At 38.5% G+C, this 26,377-nt stretch overlaps 2 protein-coding genes across 4 annotated transcripts; both read left to right on the forward strand.

The window, feature by feature from the left end:
- The first annotated feature begins 3,870 nt into the window (after nt 1-3,870).
- Nucleotides 3,871-10,274, forward strand: LOC129376873 (actin-related protein 2/3 complex subunit 1B-B-like). 2 transcript variants are annotated; one of them, XM_055056509.1, is made up of 10 exons: nt 3,871-4,122; nt 4,771-4,887; nt 7,067-7,171; nt 7,563-7,785; nt 7,864-7,971; nt 8,556-8,792; nt 8,877-8,952; nt 9,223-9,422; nt 9,695-9,785; nt 9,864-10,274. In XM_055056509.1, exons 2-10 carry the CDS (start codon nt 4,824-4,826, stop codon nt 9,900-9,902), a joined length of 1,143 nt encoding a protein of 380 aa, XP_054912484.1. In that variant the 5' UTR covers nt 3,871-4,122; nt 4,771-4,823; the 3' UTR covers nt 9,903-10,274. The 2 variants fall into 2 exon arrangements, with proteins under 2 accessions (XP_054912484.1, XP_054912485.1); XM_055056510.1 differs by lacking the exons at nt 3,871-4,122; nt 4,771-4,887 and adding an exon at nt 6,769-6,876.
- A 1,417-nt stretch (nt 10,275-11,691) lies between these two features.
- On the forward strand, nt 11,692-25,559 carry LOC129376878 (monocyte to macrophage differentiation factor 2-like). 2 transcript variants are annotated; one of them, XM_055056517.1, is made up of 7 exons: nt 11,692-12,058; nt 17,227-17,308; nt 17,571-17,731; nt 19,459-19,533; nt 19,627-19,728; nt 20,315-20,384; nt 20,467-25,559. In XM_055056517.1, exons 1-7 carry the CDS (start codon nt 12,045-12,047, stop codon nt 20,668-20,670), a joined length of 708 nt encoding a protein of 235 aa, XP_054912492.1. In that variant the 5' UTR covers nt 11,692-12,044; the 3' UTR covers nt 20,671-25,559. The 2 variants fall into 2 exon arrangements, with proteins under 2 accessions (XP_054912492.1, XP_054912493.1); XM_055056518.1 differs by having other exon boundaries at nt 20,588-25,559.
- Nucleotides 25,560-26,377: the final 818 nt, after the last annotated feature.

Raw genomic sequence — 26,377 nt, forward strand, 5'->3', positions numbered from 1 at the left:
GTGTTTAAAGTTGAGGATGACCTGGTATCACTTACAAAGATGGACTGTGTAGCTGAAATTTGCTACAAAGGGTGCATCTCTATCATGTATGACGAGACCACAGGACAGGACGGATTTAGTATTGGGCTCAAGTGACCCCTGACCAACTATAAAGATAGTGCTTCAGACACATTTTGGTGGAAGTGGGAGATGTGGCCTCAAGGTTGTAAGTGCCTTTTTTTCGGGGAAATCCTATAATCAGCTAATTTTTTGGGGGGGAGCGTTCCTCCCAATCTGGGTCTTTTTGGTTTATCCATCCATCCATCCATCCATCCATCCATCCATCCATCCATCCATCCATCCATCCATCCATCCATCCATCCATCCATCCATCCATCCATCCATCCATCCATCCATCCATCCATTCATCCATTGTTTGCCGCTTATCTGGGGTCGGGTCGCAGGGGTAGCAGCTTAAGAAGGGAGGCCCAGACTTCCCTCTCACCAGCCACTTCTTCCATCTCCTTCAGGGGAATCCCAAGGCGTTCCCAGGCCAGCCGGGAGACATAGTCCCTCCAGCGTGTCCTAGGTCTTCCCCGAGCCTCCTCCTGGTGGGACGTGCCCGAAACACCTCACCAGGGAGGTGTCCAGGAGGCATCCTGACCAGATGCACGAGCCACCTCAACTGGCTCCTCTTGATGTGGAGGAGCAGCGGCTCTACTCTGAGTTTCTCCCGGACGACCGATCTTCTCACCCTATCTCTAGGGGAGAGCCCAGCCACCCTACAAAGGAAACCCATTTTGGCCGCTTGTATCCGACATCTCGTTCTTACGGTCATGACCCAAAGCTCATGACCATAGATGAGGGTAGGAACGTAGATCGACTGGTAAATTGAGAGCTTAGCTTTTTGACTCAGCTCCCGGACCGGTACAGCGCCAGCTTCACGGCAGACGTTGCGCCAATCCCGCCTGTCGATCTCCCCCTCCCTTCTTCCCTCAATGGTGAACAAGATCCCAAGATACTTGAACCACTTGGGGCAGGACATCCCCCTCGACCTGGAAAAGGCACTCTACCCTTTTGTGGCTCAAGACCATGGCCTCTGACTTGGTGGGGCTGATCCTCATCTCGGCCTCTTCATACTCGGCTGCAAACCACTCCAGCGAGAGCTGCAGATCATGTCCCGATGAAGCCAGTAGGACCACATTTTCTGCAAAAAGCAGAAATGCAATCCTAAGGTCACCAAAACGGATCCCCTCAACACCTTGGCTGCAACTAGAAATTCTGTCCATAAAAGTAATGAACAGAATCGGTGACAAAGGGAAGCCCTGGCGGAGTCCAACCCTCACCGGAAGCTAGCCCGACTCATTGCGGGCAATGCGGACCAGACTCTGACACCGGTCATACAGGTACTTGACAGCCTGTATCAAAGGGCCCGGTACCCCATACTCCCGAAGAACCCCTCACAAGGCTCCCAGAGGGACAAACAAATGTAGACCGGTTGGGCGAACTCCCATGCACCCTCCAGGACCCTGCTGAGGGTGTAGAGCTAGTCCTGTGTTCCACGACCAGGACGAAAACCACACTGCTCTTTCAGAATCCGACCCTCCTCTCCAGGACCCCCAAATAGACCTTGCCAGGGAGGCTTAAGAGTGTGATCCCTCTATAATTGGAGCACACCCTCCGGTCTCCCTTTTTAAACAGGGGGACCACAACCACAGTCTGCCAATCCAGGGGTACTGCCCCGAATGTCCATGCAATATTGCAGAGTCGTGACAACCAACACAACCCTACAACATCCCAAGAGCCAGCTTCTGCAATCGAGGATCGGACGGCCAGGACCCCCTCCCTCGGCCACCACCCATCACACACTGTACCCGACCCCTTTAGCCCCTCTCATAGGTGGTGGGCCTATGGGAGGGGGCACCCATGTCTCCTGTTCGGGCTAGGCCCGGCCGGGCTCCATGGGTAAAAACCCTGCCACGAGGCGCTCGCCAACATGCCCCACCTCCAGGCCTGGCTCCAGAGTGGGGCTCTGGTGACCTGCGTCCAGGCGAGCGAACATAAAATCCAATCTTCTTTTTCACCATCAGGGTCTTCGGGATGCATTTTGTCTGGTCCCTCACCTAAAATCAAATCAAATCAAATCAAATTTTATTTGTATAGCACATTTCAGCAAGGCATTTCAAAGTGCTTTACATCATAAACACAAGAACACAAAGTCATGCAACATATAATAGACAATACATTGTTACATATTACATTTCAAAAACAATTCTAAACAGGTGTGTTTTTAATTGCGATATAAAAGAAGTCAGGGTTTCCGCTGTTTTACAGTTGTCTGGAAGTTTGTTCCAAAGTTTTGGTGCATAGATGCTGAAAGCTGCTTCTCCTCTCTTGGTTCTGGTTCTGGGGATGCAGAGCAGACCAGAACCAGAAGACCCTGAGAGGTCTGGAAGGTTGATACAACAACAGCAGATTTTTGATGTATTGTGGTGCTAAACTGTTCAGTGATTTATAAACTAACAACAGTATTTTAAAATCTATTTATTGAGCTACAGGGAGCCAGTGGGGGGACTTTAAGACTGGTGTTATGTGGTCTGTCTTCCTGGTTCTAGTGAGAACGCTAGGACCTGTCTGCCTTAGGTGACCCTACCAGGGGCATGAAGCCCCATACAGCATAGGTCTTAGGATCATTGGGACACTCAAATTCCTCCACCACGATAAGGTGGCAGCCCAAGGAGGAGCTTTTTGGTCCCATAGATCAAAAAGACATATCGGGTCTTTGGGACCCTGGAAGCAGCTGATGGTCACTGGCATTCCAAACGGCAAGAAGCTCGGATGGTCGACAAGATAAAAACTTGGGTATAGGAGAAGTTCACAGAGGCCATGGAGAATGACTTGGGCAGAGTACTTTGAAAGCCTCCTCAATCCCACCATCACATTTTCCATTGAGGAAGTGGAACCTGGGGTCTTTGGATCAGGCTCTGCTGAGTTGACCATAGTGAGATGTGCAGAGAAGGAGTGGGCCTACTTTTTGTCTCCCATCTTGGTGCCTGTGTGTTGACACAGGCACCTGTGTTGAACCAAAACTTTGCTGTTTTTAGCTGACAGTCTGAAAGATCATGAAAGCACCTTCAATGTTAATTGGAGGATGCACCTTCGTCTAACATATCGCTATGGTCAAATTATTTTCACTTTTTTTTCTAAATGTACCATCACGTTTGTTCAGAACTGTTTAATTTGTTGGTTATTTAAAATGATTCTGTTGAACTACATTTTAAAAGCATTTCTGGTAAAGTTTTTTTAATGTTATTCTTTGTCAGTTTCAAGTTATTTCATTGTTGATAGTTTTAGTGATTATAAAACAAATGATTTTGTCTGAGTGATGAATGTCTATATATAAAAATACATACATTTTTATATAGTTTATCATTTTAACCCTGGAATCAATATGAAATGTAGCTGAAACAGGGGAAAACATGTGCCTTAATACATATGTTATCTCTCATATTTCTAATTGTATTTTTATTTTTAAATAATAAAATAACAACATAAACAGCTTCATTCAGGTGGGAAAGAGGAAGTTTTTGGGCATCTGCATGAATTTAAGATTGTGATCAAAGTGTGCTGTTTCTGTCTTATTTGTTGGAATGACCCCATGCTTTCTTCTTTTCTTCTATATTGAAGTCTTCCTTCTTTTCAAATTCTTTCTTTATGTAGAGTGCCCACATGCCCCTCCCCTTTTCTTCATTGCCTTTCATTTCACTCTGCACCTCCTCCATTTTGTGTAAAATTAAACTGTTTTCATTCTCCTGCCTTGGCTTTCAGACTAGTTGTTTCAACTTCATTCTTTAAGAGGAAAAGAAATCTACTACCATTAAACCTGCTCTCTTCTTTCTGTTGTTGAACCCAGAACCCTAAACAACAAACTTCCTGCATGTCTGAGTTTGACTGCACCCTTCTCCACTTCCCCCTCTGAACTTCTCCACCCCTCTCTTCAGCTTCTGCTTTGCTCTGCTCTTCCTGAGCTCACTCTGTCGTTGGCGTTCGCGTTGACTGGCCAGAGTCCGCGAGCTGAGCACCCTCTAGCTTTTTCACCTCTCCCATCTCTGCAACTCTATTTATCACCATTCTTCTCTCCGGGTAAGTAAGCCGTGATTTTCTTTTTGTTTTTCCAGTTCATATATCATGCTCACACTTTCACATGCAATTTTGCAAGGAAAGCACAAATAGTACAAAAATAAGTGTACTCAGAGAAATTATATTATGTAACATTATCTTTTTGCTGTTGCTTGTAAAGAAATGGTTGCATTTTAAATTGTCTTTTTGCTGTTTTAGTGGTTTTCTACTCAGAGTCGAGTGATCTGCTTTAGGGACGTATGATACTCTTGACCTGTATAGTTCTTTACATTCCTCTGAAAGTCTGGATTTCATTAAAACAGGTTATCAAGCTAAATTTCCAATGCCATGGTAAAAAGCTGGATTAGAGTTTTATTTCTTTTCCATTTTGGATCATCACCTGGTGTAAGACTACAAATCCATCCATTCATACATCCATCCATCAATTTTTTACACTCTTGTCCCTAGCGGGGCCGTTAGGGGTGCTGGTGCCTATCTCCGGGTAGCATTCCGGACGAGAGGTGGGCTACACCTTGGACAGGTCGCCAGACTGTCACAGGAGACTACAAATATCCCTGTTAATTATTGACATTCAAACATTTTTCTCCCCCTACTTTGCTTCCTCTTTTAGGTGAGTATATTGTCACTTCTCATTTTCTGTTAATCTTTCAGTTCACAAGGTTCCTCTACCCACTTCCTGATCTGATTCTGGCATCTGATTGGCCATGGCATACCATAGCTTCCTTCTGGAACCAATTAGCTGCCATGCGTGGAACAAAGATCGGACCCGTAAGACTGCTTTAAAAATTCCTTAAACTGTCTCATCATTTAACTGGTTAAACCCAACGGTACATCTTCCTCTGACTTAAGTCTCTTGGTGCTAACAGCCAAGGCCTCTGATTGGTTCCCAGGTTGGAGAAGGTATTTCCTGTTTCCTGTGGCAGTGAGGGTGGCGCCAGAGAACTTCTGAGAGGCTTTTGTGTACCGTTAGCTAGAGGAAACCAAAGCCTTATTTGGCTATTTTGACCAGTGCTTTGCTTTCTGAGAAAAGCGGATGTAACAGACATCCGTGATCGAGTCATACTTGTGTATACCTAGTTTTACACACCTTGCAAAAATGAACCCTGGGACTGATTCATCTAGAGAAGAAAAATGCACACAAAGCACTCATACTCCTGAGAGAAACACTTCTGACTCATCTGCAAACTAAAACATGTGGGGTTTGCCAAAGTTTAAAGGAAAAGACACTGTGTTCTCACAAGCTGCTGTGTAGGCTCCTCCCAGAAGAAACACACTGCGTTTCTGTAGTTTTTTCTGTTGAAGGCATTCAATCAGCTGCTCATCACACTGCTCTTCTCTTTCTTTATGTTTATGCATCTTGGCTAACACTGTTATCCAAATGAATATTTGCATAGCAGTGCAGTTAATATCAAAGCTAACGATAAGCTACTAGAAGGATGAGCCCAGGTTCCATCAGAGGTGACTGAGTAAAAATAGTAAAAACATAGGGAGGAATGCAGAAAGAGGAAAACATGCAGTAAAGGTCTTGGAGATGTACAGGGTAGATACTGGAATAGGAGAGGATATTTGAAAAACTGGGTCATCAACAGTTCCTTGAAGACAAACAAGGTAGCTGTTGTAGTAGCACTCAGCAGGTCATTTTACCATCATGGAATTACACAAGTTACCCGACATGTTATATTAAATACAGACAAACTTCTCTTAGGTTTAACAATGTGAAAGAGCATATCTGATCAATGGAGGCAACATGATCTTTAAAGATCAAGCTGGTCACTGATTTGGATGACTGGTTTCTTGGTACCTTTGATTGAGCAAGTGATAGGAATTTATATTTGATGCTGATATTTTGGTATGTGGTGTGTTTGCCTGGAAAGACAAGTATCTAGTTTTAGAGAGTGTTAGTTGAAGACAATTGGCTTTCATTCATGCCGATATGTCAGGGAGACAGACTTGGGGCCATGTGATCAGCAGGTGAAAACGATTAATAGAGCTGAGTATTGTCAGTATAGCGGTGGTATGAAACGCCATGTGATCGGATAAACTGACACAGTGAGGTGGTGTTTATTGGAAAGAGAAGAGGCCTAAGGGTATTCCTGCTGGGAGAAGGTGGATAAGATATTCCCATAATAACACAGTTGCACATTTGTTGGCTGCACATCCATCTACTTCTCCAGGATGCTGCATTGAATAGAGATGTGATGGCTTCAAAGTACAGATACACTTCTCACTACTTTTTCCTTGATCTTATGTGTTGCAATCATTCTGTTAGCATTAGCATATCAGTCTGTACATCTATAGTAGGTATGGGGTACAGATGCAGAAAGGCCTGTCCAATGAGACAAATTAATGATTAAAATCAGGGCATAAATGTATGATGCAATTTTGAAGCCTATTAAATAAGGCCTGCAAGCAGTCATTTACCATTAGAACAAATTGATGTTGCAAAGATGATTGGGATATGATTTATTGTTCAATTACATTATTTTTCATACCTTAGTATTAATAAGTGGCTATTTAACTTTTCTTCTGACCTTTGACACTAACAGGACATTTTTATCCCAAAAAAAACCGCTCAGTGGATTTTTTTAAATATTTTTTGTTGTCTGGGAGATAGTTGTTTATAAAACCAAACAACCAACAGTTTATCACCAGATTTTTAAATACTCGGACAAGACCATCTAGTGACGACTGGGCCACTTTCAAAGACACTTCAACCATATTTTTTTTTTTCAATTTTAATGTTAAGTTTAAACTTCAGTAAGTAATTTTTATGCCCCCCTTGACACCTGCTTAAACTAGCAAAAAGGGATAGTTTAAGTGGGTTTATAATAATGAATTAACCAGTTATCTAGTTATGTTAGCACAGAAGTAAACAAATATACCTAATAGAATGGTCAGTGAGTATATATTGTCATAGCTCATTTAAATACTTTGTTTTGTGTTCTAGAGATTGCCCTGTGCCCCAATAACCATGAAGTTCACATCTACAAGAAAGATGGAACCAAGTGGACCAAAATCCATGAGCTGAAAGAACACAATGGACAGGTAACAGGTGAGACCATCTGTGTTCTAAACTAAACTAAATCTTTCACATCACCTCCACTCATCATCATCATCATCATCATCATCATCATCATCATCATCATCATCATCATCATCATCATCATCATCATCATCTTTTAAAGATGTCTTTAACATATTGACATTGAATATCTGACTAAAAATAACACTAACAAATTATTGGCGGAGAGTATGTATATATTTGAGTGTGCTGGTGTGTGGTCAGTAAAAATTCTAAATTCTACATTTTAAATTCAAATTTAAACCTGGCGGTAAGGTTCAATTACATCCTTACCATCCCAGAATGAATATATTTGTGCTGATTAACTTCTGATTAGAACTGCATCTAAGTGCAGAATGTGAACAGTTTCTTTTCCTTCAAGGTATTGACTGGGCTCCAGACAGTAACCGCATCGTCACTTGTGGTGCTGACCGTAACGCTTACGTGTGGACCCTGAAAGAGGGATCATGGAAGCCCACCTTGGTTATCTTGAGGATCAACCGGGCTGCTCGCTGTGTGAAGTGGTCACCAAAGGAGAACAAGTTTGCCGTCGGCAGTGGTTCAAGACTCATTTCAATCTGCTACTTTGAGCAGGAAAATGACTGGTGAGGTTGAATGGAATTAATTTCTATTCATTTGAAAATTACAAGTCAGCATAATATAAGACTAAGTCTTTACATTAGGTGGGTGTGCAAGCACATCAAGAAGCCGATCCGTTCTACTATTCTGAGTCTGGACTGGCATCCTAATAACGTGCTGCTGGCTGCTGGATCCTGTGACTTCAAATGCAGGTATTGCTAGCTTTTCTCATGATTCTACAAGCCAAATGTAAAATGAGCTATGGTAAATTATATTTAAATATAGCTAACAGGGATGTCTCAATCAGAGTTGCTTAAGTTTATTCATGCTCAGGTACTCAGACCCAATCCTTAGATCTATACATGATAAAATAAGATCCATATGAAAGTTTTTTATTCATTAGCTTTGAAGTGCTCTAAAATATGCTGCATCTCATCAATATTATATGATCTGCATTATCGTGACTTCATCCCACTTATTTCACCAATAATGTTCAGGAAGCTGAGCCTTTCCTAGTCACAAATTTAACGACTAGTGTTTCAGGCAGCTTCTCTTTGTGCTCACATGATGACTGTCTGAGCACAACACAAAGCACATAACATCGTATAGACATACAAGTTAGCTGCAAAAAATATTCAAATTAACGGTTGAGTCTTTTAGAATAAAAAATCAATGATTCATTTGCAGTTTATGATACTGTAATAGTAGATACTGTTACACACCTTCACCAGGAATGCCATCAAATGTGGAGGGCACTGTAGGAGTTGATGGGTGCAATTGAACTTGTCTTCTGCAGGGTATTCTCAGCCTACATAAAGGAGGTGGAGGAGAAGCCTGGCCCCACTCCTTGGGGCAGCAAGATGCCATTTGGGGAGGTGCTGTTTGAATCTGGAGGTTCTGGATGTGCTGCGCCATCATCAGGTGGAGGTGGTGGTTGGGTGCACAGCGTGTGTTTTTCGCATTCTGGCAACCATTTGGCCTGGACATCCCATGACTCCACAGTGTCAGTAGCTGAGGGAGGAAAGACGGGCACGTAAGAGATGGTGGGATAGTATACTTGGGGAGCTAGCACTTGTTTTAGTGTTAGACTTTTAACTTTTTCTCGTAACTTTCATAGGGTGAGCAGCCTGAGCTCGGAAACTCTTCCTCTCCTGTGTGTTACCTTCATCACTGAGAACAGCTTAGTTGCTGCTGTGAGTATTCACCACAACATATACCTGGCATTTGTTTTAAGCACAGTTCATGATCTCAATTTAAATTGGGTTACAACAGCTCAAAAAAGTATTCGTATGTCTTCAACTTTTCCGTACTTTGTCATGTTACAACCACCAGCTTCAAAATATTTGAAGTTGTTTGAATAACTAAAGTCCCTATTAGAATTTTACTTGTATCTGCAGTTCTTCATCTTCTGTTTACTTAAAACAACCAATAAATAATATTTTCTCATTCTTTTGTTTCTTCAGGGTCATGACTGTTACCCAATACTGTATGTATATGATGGTGCGAATGCAAGCTTGACATTTGGTGGCAAGTTGGATGTTCCCAAGCAGGCAGCTTCGAAGGACATCAGTGCCAGGGAACGCTTTAAGAACCTGGACCGTCGAGCCTCTGAGACTCAGAGCACTGACAAGGACCTGAACACGCTTCACAAGAACAGTATCAGGTCGGAAGACAAAAGTATTCAGATTCTGAGAGGAGGGAAAACTTGGAGGGGGCTTAATAAGCAAAGGTCACTTGTGATAGGGAAACAAGAAACAATTGTGCTAAAGTAAAACACAGAGTTTCTAATTAAATCACATTTTGCACCTTCATTCTTCTCATTCTCAATGTTTTATTCACAAAGTGATTGGCTCTAAAGAGGCTCCAGTGCAATTATCTGTAAATCTCCTAAATGTTCAGCTGTTTAAAAACTCTTTTTCTAAATCTCCATTTCAGCCAAATCTCAGTGCTGGAGGGAGGAAGAAACCAGTGCACCAAATTCTGTACCACTGGCATGGATGGAGGAATGGGCATCTGGGATGTCAAGGTAACACACATTCAAGCCTCACCCAAATGTCAGATTTAATTTCTGATTATCTGACACATTTGCATCATAACTTTTCAGAGCCTGGAGTCTGCTATGAAGAATTTGAAGATCGTGTGAGCTGAGCTGTACACCAATGTTCCTAAAGACATGAAGGAATCTGCTTCTATATTACAAAAAGCTGTTTACCTGTATTTTATTCAAGTATTTCTTTATACACAAAGCAAAACCATCAGTTCTGTTCCAACAGTGCATGTAGTCTCCCCAAGGCATTATCCTGACTCATTTGATTTGTTGCTCTGTAGGAGGGGCTGACCTCAAGTCTGCAAATGGTACTCAATGAGTTTTTAAAAGAGCACAAAGTGAGCTGAATGCTTAAAGCAGCTTTTACATGTTTTAACCACAGAGAGTGGTTTCACTGCTTATATTAAAAGCTTATGCTGGACATAACATATGTTTAATAAATGATTGTTGTGGAAGTGGGTCAAAACAGGTGTGTGTCTCTGTGAATGAACATTTACATGTTTTCATTTATATTTCATCCACCATATAAGTTTGAAGTTATGGTTTCAATTGCGTTCTGTATTTCAGATATTATTAGAAATTAAATGAAATAAGTATCTTGGTCTAGTTTTCATGTGTTGAAGGCTTGCTTGATAAAATGAAACTTTGTGAATTGTAAGGGCTGCAATTATTTGATGCTCAAATTTGACTTTTGATAGCTTTTTACTTATCCACTCTTCATATATATAGCAGGTCAAAAACATATGGAGATTAAGCTGAATCTTTTTCCATACATTATTAAAAATTCTTGAATATCTTTTGCAAACTAACTTCTCATTGATGATCATGATTGACTGCCTCAAGTAGTTTCGCTAAACATGTTACACAGCTAAACCACAATCAAGGACACATTCTGGATTCAATTATCAGTAAGGGTGTGAATACTTAAAAGGTCTGATGTTGCTCTGTCTGATCATTTCCATATTATCTTTAAAAGCACAATCTTTTTTAGTGTACTCACTTGGCAAAACAGCTGGACTGAAAATATGATTAGCTATCAAAAACTACACAGATGTTAGACATCTCAATATTACGATGTCACTAGGTGACTCTGAACCCACCCAAGCACTGGACAGATCTTTAAAACAGATAATTGTGGGGATGTGTCACAACTTTCATCTGCTGAACAGAAACAGCAGATGATAACAAAAGCTGATTTCTTAAATTGGTCACTTTATCATTTATTTTTAACTTTTTATTTTTGCGTTTTAATTATGTAAATCACTTTGAAAGGCCTTGTTGCTGAAATTTGGGTCCTGGAGAGCATGTTGTGCATTTCCGGCAGTCATTGGATAAGAGGTAAGTTCCATGTTGGACAAGTTACATCTAAGTTGAATGAAGTTGGAGAACCTGTTTCGAACAGAGGATTTGATGAGGAAAATTTGCAGACTCCAAGCATGTTTTATATTAGACTTAAATTAAACATAACTCTATATTTACTGATTCGATGACTTCTGAATCAGAAGGTAGCTTGTTGCACTGGATTTTATACAGGGCTATCACTGAAAAAGTAAATGCCACACTTAAATTTTGGAAACGCTTTCTCTTCACAGTTATGCACTACTGTGTGTATAGCTATCTATTAAAACTGAAAAAAACTGTTCATTCAACAAACACGTAAGTTTTACATTAATTATACATTGTACAAATGTATGAAAATCGTATTAACATTATTTTGAATTTGACAAAAATCTAATCCCGCTGCCTGCACATCCATCTAGTGGCGCGACCAGAAACTGCATTCAAAATTTCCTCAGCTATGAATCAGAGCCACTGAAAATGATGTGGCAGCCTTGAGATATATATTTAAAAAAAAAAAAAAAAAAAAAAAACAGCCTTCCTCATTGAGTCGTGATGACGATCTGAAGCGGTGGTTTGCAGACACATTAGAGGCTCAGCAGCAGCAGCAGAAATACCACGGACGAGCGGGTCTCGTCCAGCCGCTTCCCGCCGCCCACACTTAAGGAGCAGACCCTGTTACAGGCAGCTGCGGGTCGGGATGCGTCTGTCTGAGATGACGAGAGGACGGTGCCAGTGAAACGCGGCGGCTGGTTGCGTTGCCTTAAATCTCGCTTTTGCAATCTCAGCTGAAGAGATTGCATCACATCAGCAGCAGTTTTTCTATCGACCGATATTCAGCGGGGAGACAGGCTTTTAATCCTACTGTCTGCCGTCAACTGTTGCTTATTTTCACTGTAAATGAATCTTGTAAGGTAGGTAGGAAGCTTTGCGTATCATTATAACCTACTGGCAAAATGAATTCAATTTTATTTAAACAAATGCTTGAGTATTGCTTATATACAGCTAATTGTTTTCTGTTGGTGATAATGAGGAGGATGTTGGCATGAGCAAACAACTCAATATTTTATCTCAGAACCATTCTCTATGAAACCAGATGTATTTACGCACTTCACTCACCATGTAGTTCTGTGAGAAAGTATTTTCCTCTTACAGTTTAAGGTTCTGGTTTGTTGTCAGATCTGCATGTTTCAGATAATCAAACTAATTTAAAAAACAAAAAACAACAGAGTAAACGCAAAACACAGATTTGAAGTTATTTGTTAATATATGAAGGAATTAAAGCTGTCCTGTGATGGACTGATGACCTGTCCAGGATGTAACTTGCCTCTCGGCCATTGACCACCGGAGACAGGCCCCAGCACCCCGCATAGCATAACCCCAGTAGGGATAAATGTGTTTGAAAATGGTTGGATGGATGGAATAAAAGCTATCCAAATCAGCCAGATAAAAGGACAGACATTAAAAACTTCAATCTTCTGAAGTAAAACGTCACAAAAGGCAATACATCATGCCTCAATCTAAAGAAAGCAAAGAACAGATGAGAAATGACATGGCTTTATAATGACTTATAAAGCCATTTCTTTTGGATTTGGAGAAAACATGAATAAGAGGTGAACTTTCTTAGGAGTTGCCAGCCCACTAAAACTACTCCAAAGCTGCACCAACAATAAGGAGACTTGGTAAAACTCACATGCATGAGAGAAGCTCCCTCACCCCCAAGTAAAAGAAAAAAACAAAACACAAATTATCAAATAAAACCTTGAAAACCCCCAAGACTGGTAAAATTCAGTGTGGACAAAGGAGACAAATGTAAAACGCTTTGGAATGTGTGCATATGTTACCTCTGGTGTGAAGTAATAAAACACTTCAGGAAAAGAACATCAAGTATAGTGGTAGAAGAGTTTTGGTCCAGAGTTTTGGTCCAAATCAGCCCCAGGGCTGATTTGCCCTGAAAATTCTGAAAAGGAATAAAATCAGTTTGTAATCGTTCCTTTAATCCCATAGAAATATGTTATCTCAATTTGTGTGAAAATTAAATACATTCTCAAAGGTGGTGGAAGTTAACAATGTCATCTAATTTGTGCTGCCTCTTTGGCTGATGATACGAAACAGCTGAATGTGAGTCTGTCCAAGTCTCTGCGTTTTCAAACAACGCAGAGACTTGTAAGGTAAACCTTTTAACTCAACTACTCAGATCATACTGCAGGACAATAATCCAAAATACACCAGAAAGTCCACCTCTGACTTATATGACCTTGACAGGCTGTTGACACCAGGGGTGAATTAACCATTTATTAGGTTTAAGGACAATTTAGTTTTTCACATGGGATCAGGATAGCTTTTATAAAAACAAAATTATTCAAAATTTGCATTTTGTATTTAATTTAAAAAATGAAGATCAGAAAAAAGCAGCTAAAACAGAAGAAATATGTAAGAGGGCAATTGATGTATTACACAGCACTGTTCCACAATGTTCTACATTTTATTTATTGTTTGACACAAAATTAAGACAAACATCAGGTTTATTATTGTCAGCACTCCTGGTAACATTTTCTAATAACAAATTAATATTTTCAATCTGTAAATATCCATTCACAAAGCTTTACCGATCAATATCTTCTTTTCTCTTTAAAAACCCAGACACAGACACATCTCAATAAATTACAATACAATCAATTAAAAAGATAACTATGTTATCTCTGATGAGTTTCTATATCCTGAGCAAGCATATGTTGAAGTGGAGAGAAATAACTCCCCCTTAGCAGAAAGAAACTTCCACCAGAACCAGATAGACTAATTGCTCGTCAGCCTCAGCAGGCGGGAGCCTGAGACAAAACCTGAGAAACAGACACAACAAAACAGAATAACGTAAGTTAAACATTAAAAAAGATACAGAAAAAGATAACTTTAGATTCTTATAAATCATCTTTGTGAATCTTTTACTAAATTTGTTTTGTAAGAGACAGTCAACAAAGGTAGTAATGTGCTTGGCCAAATATTTTATGCATTTTACATCTAATGAATATTTTTCAGTTTAATAAACATTTGAATCCGGTTGTTTTTGATCAGCTTTTTCCTGCTGTTCCTCTCTATCCACTCCACTGAGTCTTTATGCCTGGCTCATACCTTGTAGTCACGCTAAAAACAGGTCTGTTAATTGTCAGCAAATGTAATAAAGTTTCTATAACCCAGCCAGGCCTACTGGGCTGAGAACAGGAACAGAATACAGACTGACAGTAAAGAGAGAGGTGCCCTCTGGATAGAGGAATCTCTTTATTTGGGACAGGACTGAGAGTTTCCGGGCTGGGTCAGTTATTAATAATATCTCTGAATGAGTGTCACGCTAAAAACAGCAGCTCAACAAAAGAGAGCCCAATAGAAGGAAAACAGAAAAGATGGGATGATTCACCTCTTGTACATTTTTGTGGTACAAGGTAAATGTTTCACTTCTGTTTCCATCCTGCAGTTGTCTGTCTCCAAGCAGTTTAAGCCTCCATTGTATGAGAAAGCACTTCCACTTTGCATCACACTACTGTACAACAGTCCAAACATGTACATAGTGTAAATTTAAAGCAGACATGAAACTTTATATTTAGCATATTTTGGGGTGACAGCAATTTGGGTAGTAGGGGTTCATCTGGTGGGTTGCCAGGTTTGGAACCCTGTTTCCTCAATCTGGGTCACTTTGCTGTTTTGTCCTTGGACAAGAGACTTCACCTGCTGGTGGTGGTCAGATGACCTGTTGCCAACTCAATGGCAACCTCACCTCTGTTGGTCCAGAGCAGCTGTGGCTACAGTGTATCTTACAAACATCAGTGTATAAATGGGTGAATGACTGATAGTAGTCTAAGTCTATAGATGCAGTTAGTTAAGCAAAAGGGAGTTTTGACTAAGTTTGCTAACATTTTTGAATGAACAAAACATTTTTAGTTTTAATACTCTAAATTATTGAGTGCACCTATATAGTAGAAAAACATTTAGTAATTTCGACTTCAACACTGTACCTATTTATTTTAGTAGATTTTCATTGGTACAGTTATTGTTCGAATAATTTAAAAATGGCCTTGCTGAAGAACAGGTAGACTGATACTGCTCCTGTCAAGTGGGCTCACCTACATGGTTAACAGATGAAGGGGTGATGCAAATTTTCTTTCTGATTCTATTTTAAATGCTGATTTTGGGTGTTTTTTCTTCTTTTCTTTTTTTTTTTGAGAAAGTATTTTTTTGCTAAAAAATACTTTCCTTCACAAAGGGACAGGGTAAAGTAAATAATTTTGCCTTTTGTGCATAGAGCACATTGTGGCTCTATACATTGTGTACAGAGCACAATGTATAAAGCCATTGTGCTCTATACACAATGGCTCTATGTGTATAGAGCCCTATACACAAAGGACTCTATACCCTGGACTTCTCCAAAGGTTTACCTGTTTTCATCACATTGTTTGTTTGTTTCAGGGTCTCCAAATTATAGAGGAAAATTTAAAATGATCAATCGGTTAAAGGAAAACAACGCAAGCCTCAGGACAGAAAGCTCAATCTAGGTGCTGTGTCCAAAGTGTCTTAAAATAGACATCTCTTAAACATGTCTTTTTGGGAAATTGTCAGAAGAGATGCTCCTTCCCTGAAATATTTTTTTTTAAATTTACTTATTTATTTTATTTCCTTTATTTGACCAGGTACACCCCGTTGAGATCTGGATCTCATTTTCAAGAGGGAGCTGGGCAGAAGTATGCAACAAATATGGTTACAAATATACTAAATAAAGATAATGTTTTGTGTTCTTTTTAAAGAAAACTCCTGTGAGACCTTTAACTCTAGACTCTTTTTTAACTGAAGTTTTTCCAGACAAACAATCTAAAGGTGAGGTTGTCCTTTTGACAGCAGCTTGTGTTTTGGATCTCACCACTCCAAAACACAAGGTGGGTGTGTGAGAAAATGACAAATCTAGGTCTCTTATAAAATCTGCTTCTGGAAGATGCAACATAAGAGCATAGGTGTGTGGGTGTGTGCGTGTGCATGTGTGTGTTTGCGTGATTTGGATTTCTGTGCATTAGGTTCTGCATGTTATTTAATCACAGGAAGAAAGTCAAGACAAGACAAACTGGTGAGGGAGAAGAAATAAACGAAGAGTCCTCTGTTGTTAAAAAAATAGACAATCCCTGCTCTGCAGTTACCATGACAACAGTGACATCACTGAAGGTTACCTCTTTCTTCTTTGCAGTTGTGTTCAGAGACATCTATGAGTGTTAATGTGTGTGTGTCTGCAGTGGACGTGTGGACATGCAGAAACGTCTCCATGTGAACAATTTATAAAAGGAATCATAGGGTCAAACGTCTGGTCCAGATGGGACCATGGATACCCATTGTTGCCATGCAACTGCAGCCTTGACAACAAGCTGAAGCATGATGTAGCGTTGCTAAGCAAAAGGAAAGAGTGGAGGTGGGGACTTATGGACAGCTATGAGATACATGCAGCATTTTACAGGTTGAGCATTCATAAGAAGCAGGTCAACCTTCAGCTCGCACATATTAAACATGAATTAGTTTATGTTCATGATTTACTGACAATTTCTCATCTAAAGTCAGAGCTTCTGCAGTGGAAGCCAGGTATTTTCATGATCTAAATCAATCATTAACTTGCAGAGGGATACCAAAGCATGTAGTCCAAGTAATACAAGCAGTTGTTCCAGATGCTAATGTAATCTTGAGTTTCAGATATTCTCTGATCATTTTGGTTTTTAGCACAAATAAATAATTTTGGTGATCCTAATATCTCATTGTAAGTCTCATCTATTTGTGCCTATCTTTGGGTAGTCTATAATTTTATTTGATGTTTATTTAATTGCATTTAACTTCTATTATTACTTTTATTTCGACTTGTTTACTTTGTCTTTTATTCATTTTTGGACATCTGAAACTTGTGATTCATGATATCCATTAATCAAAATATTCTTGCTTACTTGTTTTTATTTCTTTCTTTTAAATGAAGCAAATTACTTACATTTTAGTTTAAACAAGATATACAATGTTTCATTTGAATAAAACTGGTTTAAATTTGTTGATATGTGATCATTGACAGGTTTATGAACAACCGTGTTCCTGCTAACAAGCGATATCAGCCCACAGACTATGAGCATGCTGCCAACTGTGCCACGCATGCGGTCAGTATGCACAGACACGCACGCGCGCACGCACGCACGCACGCACGCACGCACGCACGCACACACACACACACACACACACACACACAACACACCACATATAAAGTGATATGTAAGATCTTAATGATAAAGCACGACTCCCATACTGTTATTAGGTTTAAAAGTTATACCTCTATTGCATGCACAATTGTCGTTTTATCCTGCTAATTTGTGTATTATCCTCTGTAATCAAATGTGTTATTTATGTTCTAAATTGGTTTAGATGTGGATAATCCCCAGCCTGCTGGGCAGCTCACTGTTGCACTACGAGTCAGAGGACCAATGGGAGCGGCTGTCAGCCTGGGTATATGGGGCGGGGCTCAGTTCGCTCTTCATCATCTCCACTCTGTTCCACACTGTGGCCTGGAAGAAAAGCCACCTTCGGTACCAAGACATATTTACACAGCATTGGAGAAACATCACGCAAACTTTTATACAGCAGCTTTTTGTTGTTTTAAAAAAAAAGCTGTTTATTTAAAAACATTTAAAAACTATGTATGATTTTCTCTGGATTTCACAATTATAAATTAATTACTTTGTGTTGGTCTGTCACTACAAATCCTTATGAGGATGTGGTAAATAGTGTCAATGTTTTTTTTAACAAAATCTTGTGTTTTAATAAAGTTTCTATTCATCTATCTATCTATCTATCTATCTATCTATCTATCTATCTATCTATCTATCTATCTATCTATCTATCTATCTATCTATCTATCTATCTATCTATCTATCTGTCTGTCTGTCTGTCTGTCTGTCTGTCTGTCTGTCTGTCTGTCTGTCTGTCTGTCTGTCTGTCTGTCTGTCTGTCTGTCTGTCTGTCTGTCTGTCTGTCTGTCTGTCTGTCTGTCGTTGAACTTAGAGGAATAAATTTACTTGGCTCGTTAATTTTCCTCTAGTCTTCCGGATCCAGGGACTCCGCATGAGCAGCGGAAAACATAGAGCACAACCATTCAACATCAAACTTCAGACATATCTAGAGTTTTATCCAGACAATTCAATGCATACAGAATGTCACATCAGCATTACACCCAGATTATCAAGAAGTCCAAACACATAACAAAACATACAATTACCTGCAAGGAGTTGGAAAGGAAAACACAATAGGAGAGACACAAAAATGCATTTTTGGGAATTGCTCTCACGGCTGCAACAAAGCAATTCGTTTCTCTGCTGTAAAAACAGACATTTTATAAGGAGGTGTATTCCCTTAATTTAAATGTATGCATTTGAAGGTGTGTCCTCCCCTTGTAGGGCTGTTAAAAGTTAATTTTATTACCTTCTTTGAGACCTGTTCAAACCCAAAAGCAAATATATGGAGAGAACAAAGGTCATTCTCAAATAGGGTCTTCCCATATCAGTGTCCTCCTTTAAACATTCCAGACCAAAATTTATGGTTCAGGTAGACCTGGTGGTTTTTCTGCTTCAGCGATTCATCAAGAAACTGATTCCTGTTATAAACACACTGAGACAGAAATCTGGTGTCAAATGATAACTGTGAGTTTGGATCTAAAAATTGCAGGATTATTTTCTTTTAGAAAAACTCTCTTAGAATACCTGTAATATTTTACTTCTAAAACTTTAGTTTCCTAATCCTGTTCTATTTTAGTAATCTAAGACGCATGCAAATTAGTATGGTTAGACACTAACTAGTTCAGAACATGCTGTTAATACTTAAAAGAAATATATTAATACATTTGATTATACTTCTAGATGAATTGTTTTCTAAAGGTTTTAGTGTTTTACTGAATTCTTAAACAAACACCAAATAATTTTACTCATCTTGTGACAGGGAGACCCCCTCGAACTCTGACCTATCCACTAGTACAACACTCCCCCTTTCTGAAGGCCCTGTTAGTAATGTATGTACGTTCAGAAAGTCAGCAGTTGTTTTAGTTTGAATCTTTATCCAAATCTACCTAACTTAAAATCTACTCAAAATATTCATGCTATATCTAATATTTCATATGCACAAAGGTTAACTGTTTCTAAAATTAATATAACTAAACTTATACTCCCAACACTATCTAGGACAATGTTGAATTCTTTTACAAGACACATATTAAAGTGAGATTGCATAAAAATATAAATACAAAAAATATTCTGTTTTTCAGTTCTGTGGAGCAGTGTTTCCACATGTGTGACAGGATGGTGATCTACTTCTTCATCGCAGCCTCTTATGCTCCATGGTAAACATACTGGCTTGCTCTCTGTGTGTGAGACAATGTAAATATGATTACATAGGAACCCAGTTCGTAGCTGTTGCTGCTTCTCTTCTATAGGCTGAACCTTCGGGAGCTGGGTCCCTGGGCATGTCACATGCGCTGGCTGGTTTGGGTCATGGCATCTTTTGGAACCACCTATGTCTTCTTCTATCATGAGAGGTCTGTTCCCACACTGTCAGCTTTACTTAACTCAGACTGGCTTTCTGTCCACACAACTGACCAGTCATGTTTTAAATGTGGTAAAACATCTCGTAATAATAATTAATGCTGCATCAGTTCTTTCTTTATATAAATGTAGACATTTCAAATTTAAGTCACTTATGGGACAACTGGAACATGTGAGCTATTGGGCCTACCTGTTTTGGTTACAAGTCCAAAACAGGCAGGCCAGAGGTGTGAATTACAACAACAACAAAACACTTCAGATGACAAGCAAGTCAGGGCTGAAGAGTAGATGTTAGAAAGATGAAGATCTTTAAGAAGAAGATCAGTTGGCTTCTATGTGCATAATTTAGATGACCATGTTCTGGATGATGTGGTTGATTGATTAATTAACCCTAACCCACAGGGAATCCTGACACAATTTTTGATAACCAAATGCTTAAGCTATCACAAAACTACTGCTTTTTTGTTTCAAACTTCACATAATCATTCAATAAGCTTGCATCAACTTCTGGAAGTTGCTTTGTTAACTGCTAGACATCTAAGAATAAAAATCTGTTTTTATATTTGTTTTCTCTTTCAGGTATAAACTCATGGAGTTGATCTGCTATACAGTGATGGGAGTTTTTCCTGCTCTGGTGATTTTCTCAATGGTGAGGTCACTCGTGTAATGCATGTATTGCACTGCTCTATATTTCCAGTATCAACACCTTAATCCCTCATGCTTCCCGCCAGCCGGAGCAGTCCGGGTTGTGTGAGCTGCTGGTTGGTGGAGCCTGCTACTGTTTTGGTATAGTCTTCTTCAAAAGTGATGGCATCGTCCCATTCGCTCATGCCATCTGGCATCTTTTTGTAGCTGTGGGAGCAGCCATACATTACTATGCCATCTGGAAGTACCTCTACGCCCAGACTCCCAGGCAAGTCCAGACCTCCAGATGACATCAGTGATGACTTCAGAGGGATGGACTCCTGTGATTAAGCTGCTTGGTAGAGCTGTGTCCAAGTTCAAGGCTTGCTTCAAATGAGGGTGAACTTGATTGGAAAACTACCAGTACATTTGGGCCTTTCTGATAAACTCACAAAGTCAACGGTCATATATTATTAAGAAATCACCTTCAAAAGTCTTGCTTTGACTGTGGGTGCACAAGCAGCACAAATGAGCAAATCACAGGCAGTGACAGACAGCAAGCCTCCCACTCTGGTGCCATCTTGTTTCATCTGACTGCTGCAACAAAAGCAGTCCTATCAGGCAACTAGAAAATACAAACAAGTGTTCTTTGCACATTAAAATTGCGTTTGCTTGACTCTCTAAAGTTCCCAGCTAGAGAGAAGTGGATACACCTCCAAACTGCACATATTACTGGAAAATCAAGTTGGAAAAGTATGCTTCAGAATCTCAATCTGACTTGCTCACAGAGACAGATTTATACTTTTGAGCATAAATCCTCGAAGGTATTTATGCAATCTAAATTTCAGAGGCAAGAAATTTAGATTGCAGAATATTACACCTGACAATACGCTGTTTTCTCAGAAATTAACCCAATTACTTATATTCTTTCAAGCTGTTTATTGGTTAAGAAAACAGTGAAAAAAGACTCATTGCTAAAAGATAATAGCACAGTAGGCTCATCATAACCTTAACATTAAAAGTAGGATTAAAACATTCCAGTAAAGTTCAAATGATGTTGGAGATGACACAGCTCAGCCCAATTTTGCCGACCACGCTGCAACAAAATCAGAGATGAAGCCTTGGGTAAAAACACAGATTGTTCCCAGCTGCTTGGAAAGTTTTGTGCTTTTCTCAACAATTGCTGCATTTGAGAATTATCCTCAAGGATACAATGTTGAGACAATGATAATTAAAAGTTGGGTAAATCTTACAACAATGTCACAGCCTGGCATAATGATAAAAGATGTCAGATACCACTAACCTGCTTTAGATTATACAACAACAAATGCGGTATTTCATAACCCCCCCCCAAAAAAAACAAAGAAACAAAAACAATAGCAGACACCTTGTTGTGATCAATCTGAGGCAGCTTTGTAAACTTGGACACAGCTAAAATCCCCACTTTGGTTCATTTTAATGTTATATATCACTGTATTTTCCAGTAATTTGATTTTTTTCCAGTGATCAGGGGTTAGTTACTAGTATTGGAGTTTTTTCTCTCTGTGGTGCGCATCCAGATTCAGAGGCTAAATTTACGACATTGTCTTAATGTCAAGAGGAAGACAATGTTTACAATTATCTGCTTTGACCATCATTGTAGATTTAGCAATTATTGTAAACATAATTTAAACCTGATAAACATGAGTTGTTCTTACTTCCAATCTAGATTTGTATATCACATAATACTATTATTTTTATCAGTCGTTGTTCCTTTTTTTAGTGACTTACTGTAATTATCAAAATAAGCATGAATAGACAAATTTATTAATGTATATATTGCATACATTTGTAGTTGCAGCCTTACAGACCTGTATACATCCACAATTATTTGGTACCTGATTATGTAGTTTGTTTACTGAATACTAATAGTTTTTTGTTGTTGGTTAGATTTTGCAAAGACAAATGTCATCAATATCATTTATACAGAGATTATATTTTCCTGTGATGTGATTGTAGTGTTGAAAATACGTGAAAACTAGTGACATATTTTGTCTGAAACCACAATGAATCAGCACTGCCAGAAGGCTGAATTACTGCCGTAAGTGTTAGCACACGCTACCATGATTAAACAATACGTCTTATTTGAAAGGAAACTGAAGCTATAGTACTCTTGAACAACCTGCCCCAATATTACGGCATCTCAGGAGTGCGTGTGGGTGTGTGTGCGCGCGTGCGCGCGTTTGTGTGTGTGTATTACTTACCGGGTGCAGTTGTTTGTATCTTTTACTATCTTACACCCATTAATCCAAAGCCGATGGTTGTCAGTGTTTACAAAAAATAGCTTGAACACATAAGTATCTATATTTGCTAAGAGTCTTTAACTCTCTTTGCCAAACAAGCTTATACACTTTGATGAATGTGGCAGGAGGACTTAAAAGTTCAAGAAATCTAACATTTAAAGGTATTTTAAAAAAAGCAACTGATGTGGATCATGTTTCAACAGTTGTTTATCACTCAGGATTTTACAGAAAATTTAAAGGACCATCAATCTGCGTCAGTTGTTTGCATTCTGTCTGGTTGCCACCACAGCTCCACTTGCTTACTCCCAAAAGTTTTCTACAAGTTTTACATGATGTTCACTATTCAGACAATAACTGAGGTGTAATTAATATAAAGCAGTCAGGAAGCTTGGTATCAAACAGTAAAATCAATTTTCAATACAATGTTATCTCTGGTAAAAACGTGTAAAAAGCCTTAAAATAAATTAATGTTTCCTCTTAGTAGCATAATCTCACATCATTATATTCAGAAAAATCTAAATTTGTATGTGATCAAACGTATTCAGCATCCTTGCTGTAAGCAAGGTTAGAATGTATACTGACTTTATTAAGCAAAGATTGTTGAAATTTGAAGTATATGTCCATGACTTTCTTTTCTCTGTTGTATAACTGACACAAATTTCTCTTTGGAGGAAAATGTAAAAAGCAGGGTAACATATCATTCTGCTAAATTATGTGATTCTTGCTCATATCTACAGTCAGGGCAGTAATAAAAACGAATAAAGTTAATATCCTGAATTACAATCCTTGATGAAGATCTATGTTTAATTTAAACTCCTGTCAGATTGTTCCTTATGATGTTTTTTTTTCCTTCATTTTTCCTTTTCCTTCATTTTCCTTCATTTTTTCCTAATGTGAAAAAATGAAGAAGCTTTTTATGAAATATCAAGTCCTGGGTTGTTATAAGTAGAGCATGTGCATTAGGAATGATTGATGGTGGCGAATGCAGTTGGTTCTGCTGCATCGTGATGCCATATACTATTGCTATTTCTCATATATAGAGATCAGCTAAATGAGACAGCATTTAATTTTCAATAATCTATGAGTAGTCAAATAATTATTGGCCAAATTAAAGTATGTGAAGATGTCAATTCTATTGTGTTTCAAGTAGCATGTACAAAATTAAGGAAATTGTCCTCAATTAAGGAAATTGTCCTCAATTTCCTTATTTTTGGGAAATCAGCAATCGACTGAAACCTAAATGAAAAACTGATCTTATCCATTAATCTTATCTACCTTGGCAAAAGTGAAAATAATCTACTGTCACCTTTTTCTCTGCTGTAAGAGAGGAAGGACTGACAGGTCTGACCAAAACAGTTCAGATCTGCATGTGTGCTGTTAACAATATTCACTCCTTCTTGCCAGCATAGCCTTGCTGTATTTAATGGCTTTTCTGACAGATTTTTTTCTCTCAATAATAAATTGGTGTTGAACAAAGTTGGATTTGGCAAATCAGGCTTTTTAAAATATTGGTAATCATAATTGACCAGAAAAATGCAATCAGTGCACCCCTCAGATACAGGCTGCATAGTGTTTAGGTGCTGTGGTGCTCATGTGAAGCTACACGTCCTCATGTATCTGTGGCAGCCTGGTAATCTCATTGTGCGCACTTCAGTGTCAAATGCATTGCATCATGTTGCCTGAACATTTGTTTTCCATGGCATTATGTTTTTTCTATTTTACTAAGACAGAAAGTAGAAAAGTGTGTATTGGGTTATTAGAACCATACATGGTGAATAGGTAAAAAATCTCCACATGACTTTTCAGTTTGATGTTATGCTACTGCTTACTTATTTTTTAATCTTATTAACTTATCTTTACCAGGGATACCAATATATATGGAAGACTCTGTGAATCAAAATATGGATCTTGAAAATGTTTTAGTTTGTACAAAGATACACTGTGATCAACCCTGCTGACATCCATTAGTCACATTATTTTTTAATTTTAAAGTATGAATATTACCATTGTTTTCACAAATGATCATAAAGAATCTCAAAATGTGTACCATATGATGTGAAATCTGTTTATAGCAAAGTACATCATTCTGACAACAGTAATGCATGAAGCAAAGCCAAATACTAAACAAATCTTTCCCTACAAGTTTAATTAAAGGACATCTCTGTCTTCAAATACCTCCCTTTTTGATGAAAAAAATACAATTTATAAGAAGATAATGTGAATTGAATCATTTGAAAGAAGATTGAGCAACTTCTAGCTGTAAATCTCAAACAAATGTTTTCTTGAGCTGTAGATATTTTAGAAAGATGAACCGATCTAAAATTAACAAAAAATCTTCATGATTATAAATGTGTCACCACAGATGAGTGGGAGATTAATGTTTATTGCAGATTTGAGCATGTCTAAATGACTCAATTATATTCAACTGATGCTAATTTTAACCATATTCATGAATAACGAACAGCTTGTATTTGTATTCTGTGTTTATTGACGCCTTCAAGGAACATCAAACAACTGAGTGTTGTATTGTACTTTATCATATCCAGTATTAACAATACTTTCATAAGCAAGTAATTATTTTACTTTTCTGTCTTTATCCTGCTTACAGTATTTGTCTCTTTTAGAGATGTAGTGCACATATGAATTTGTATAAATTCCAAAATCTTTACAAACTGCATATCTATTAGTATTATTTATAGGCTTTTTGTGATTATGAAGCTGTTTAGTGTTTTTAGACCTACTGTTGATCTCTTCCTGTTCCAGGAAAGCAAAAGTATTTTCCCACATTCATGGTTCTATAGTTTTCAGTTTGGTGATTGTATCTGGTGCTTTTCTGTGCTGTGATAAGCCGATTTGATGCTAACAATGCTTTTATCTTTTCTATCTCTGTCATAATAAAAATGCTTTTTCATGTTGAACTCTTCCTTTAAATGGTTTAAAACATTTTTGTACTGTGATGTGAAACCGTTGTCTCTGTCTTTGTGTGTACTTTTTGAACTTGTGCTGTATTTATTGTGCTGTATTGGAGACAGGGTATGCCTTTTACCAACTTTGCACATTTACAGACTGAAAAGATTTGCTTGTTCTTCTTTGTCAAATAGCTCAGGCAGATTGGCTGAAGAGCATACGTAAACATACATTTTCAATGCTTTAGTGTTGATCTTCACCCTTAAAGATCCTGGGTTTTGGACAGTCATGACTTGGGAGGTTTATAGATGTGCCATATCCTTTCCTTTTTCAGTTGTCTGCAACATATTCCAAAGTGGGATATTTTCTTACAATTCAAAACAGCTTTGAACTGTTTCACAAATTTTATCTTGATGTGTGTTTTGATCTCCACAAATCAGTTTGGTTAGTAATTTTCACCAACATCTTAGATGCCTTCACAGGTCAGCTGAATTTATATTGACATGAAATCACACACCGATGGATTGTATTTAGATTTCAATAAGTCTCTGTCTGGGATTAAAACCTGGAGTTTTAGTCATTTCAGACTAAAACTTCTGTAGTCTAAAATTGTATCATGATTAAATTGAAAGTAAAAGAAGTTTTTAAAATTCATAAATCAATAAAATTTGAGACATGTGCATCAAAGGGCCATTAGTCACCTATAGAGCAACAGCAATGCCACCGAAATCTGTCGATCATAAAATTAAAATAAATTTAAAAAATATATTATATTTGTGTCTCCGATAATTAATGACTAGCTTGAGTAAAGCACTTACTCTCTCTGTCA

Source organism: Poeciliopsis prolifica, unplaced genomic scaffold, assembly GCF_027474105.1.
Source record: "Poeciliopsis prolifica strain line A6 unplaced genomic scaffold, Auburn_PproV2 SCAFFOLD045, whole genome shotgun sequence".
NCBI classification, from domain to species: Eukaryota; Metazoa; Chordata; class Actinopteri; order Cyprinodontiformes; family Poeciliidae; genus Poeciliopsis; species Poeciliopsis prolifica.

Coding starts and splice junctions, on each gene's coding strand:
- LOC129376873 (XM_055056509.1), top strand. CDS start 4,824: ATGGCATACCATAGCTTCCTTCTGGAACCAATTAGCTGCCATGCGTGG. Junction 4,888..7,066: donor GTGGAACAAAGATCGGACCC/GTAAGACTGCTT, acceptor TTTGTGTTCTAG/AGATTGCCCTGTGCCCCAAT. Junction 9,786..9,863: donor TGGGCATCTGGGATGTCAAG/GTAACACACATT, acceptor ATAACTTTTCAG/AGCCTGGAGTCTGCTATGAA.
- LOC129376878 (XM_055056517.1), top strand. Junction 17,309..17,570: donor CCAACTGTGCCACGCATGCG/GTCAGTATGCAC, acceptor AAATTGGTTTAG/ATGTGGATAATCCCCAGCCT. Junction 20,385..20,466: donor CTCTGGTGATTTTCTCAATG/GTGAGGTCACTC, acceptor GCTTCCCGCCAG/CCGGAGCAGTCCGGGTTGTG.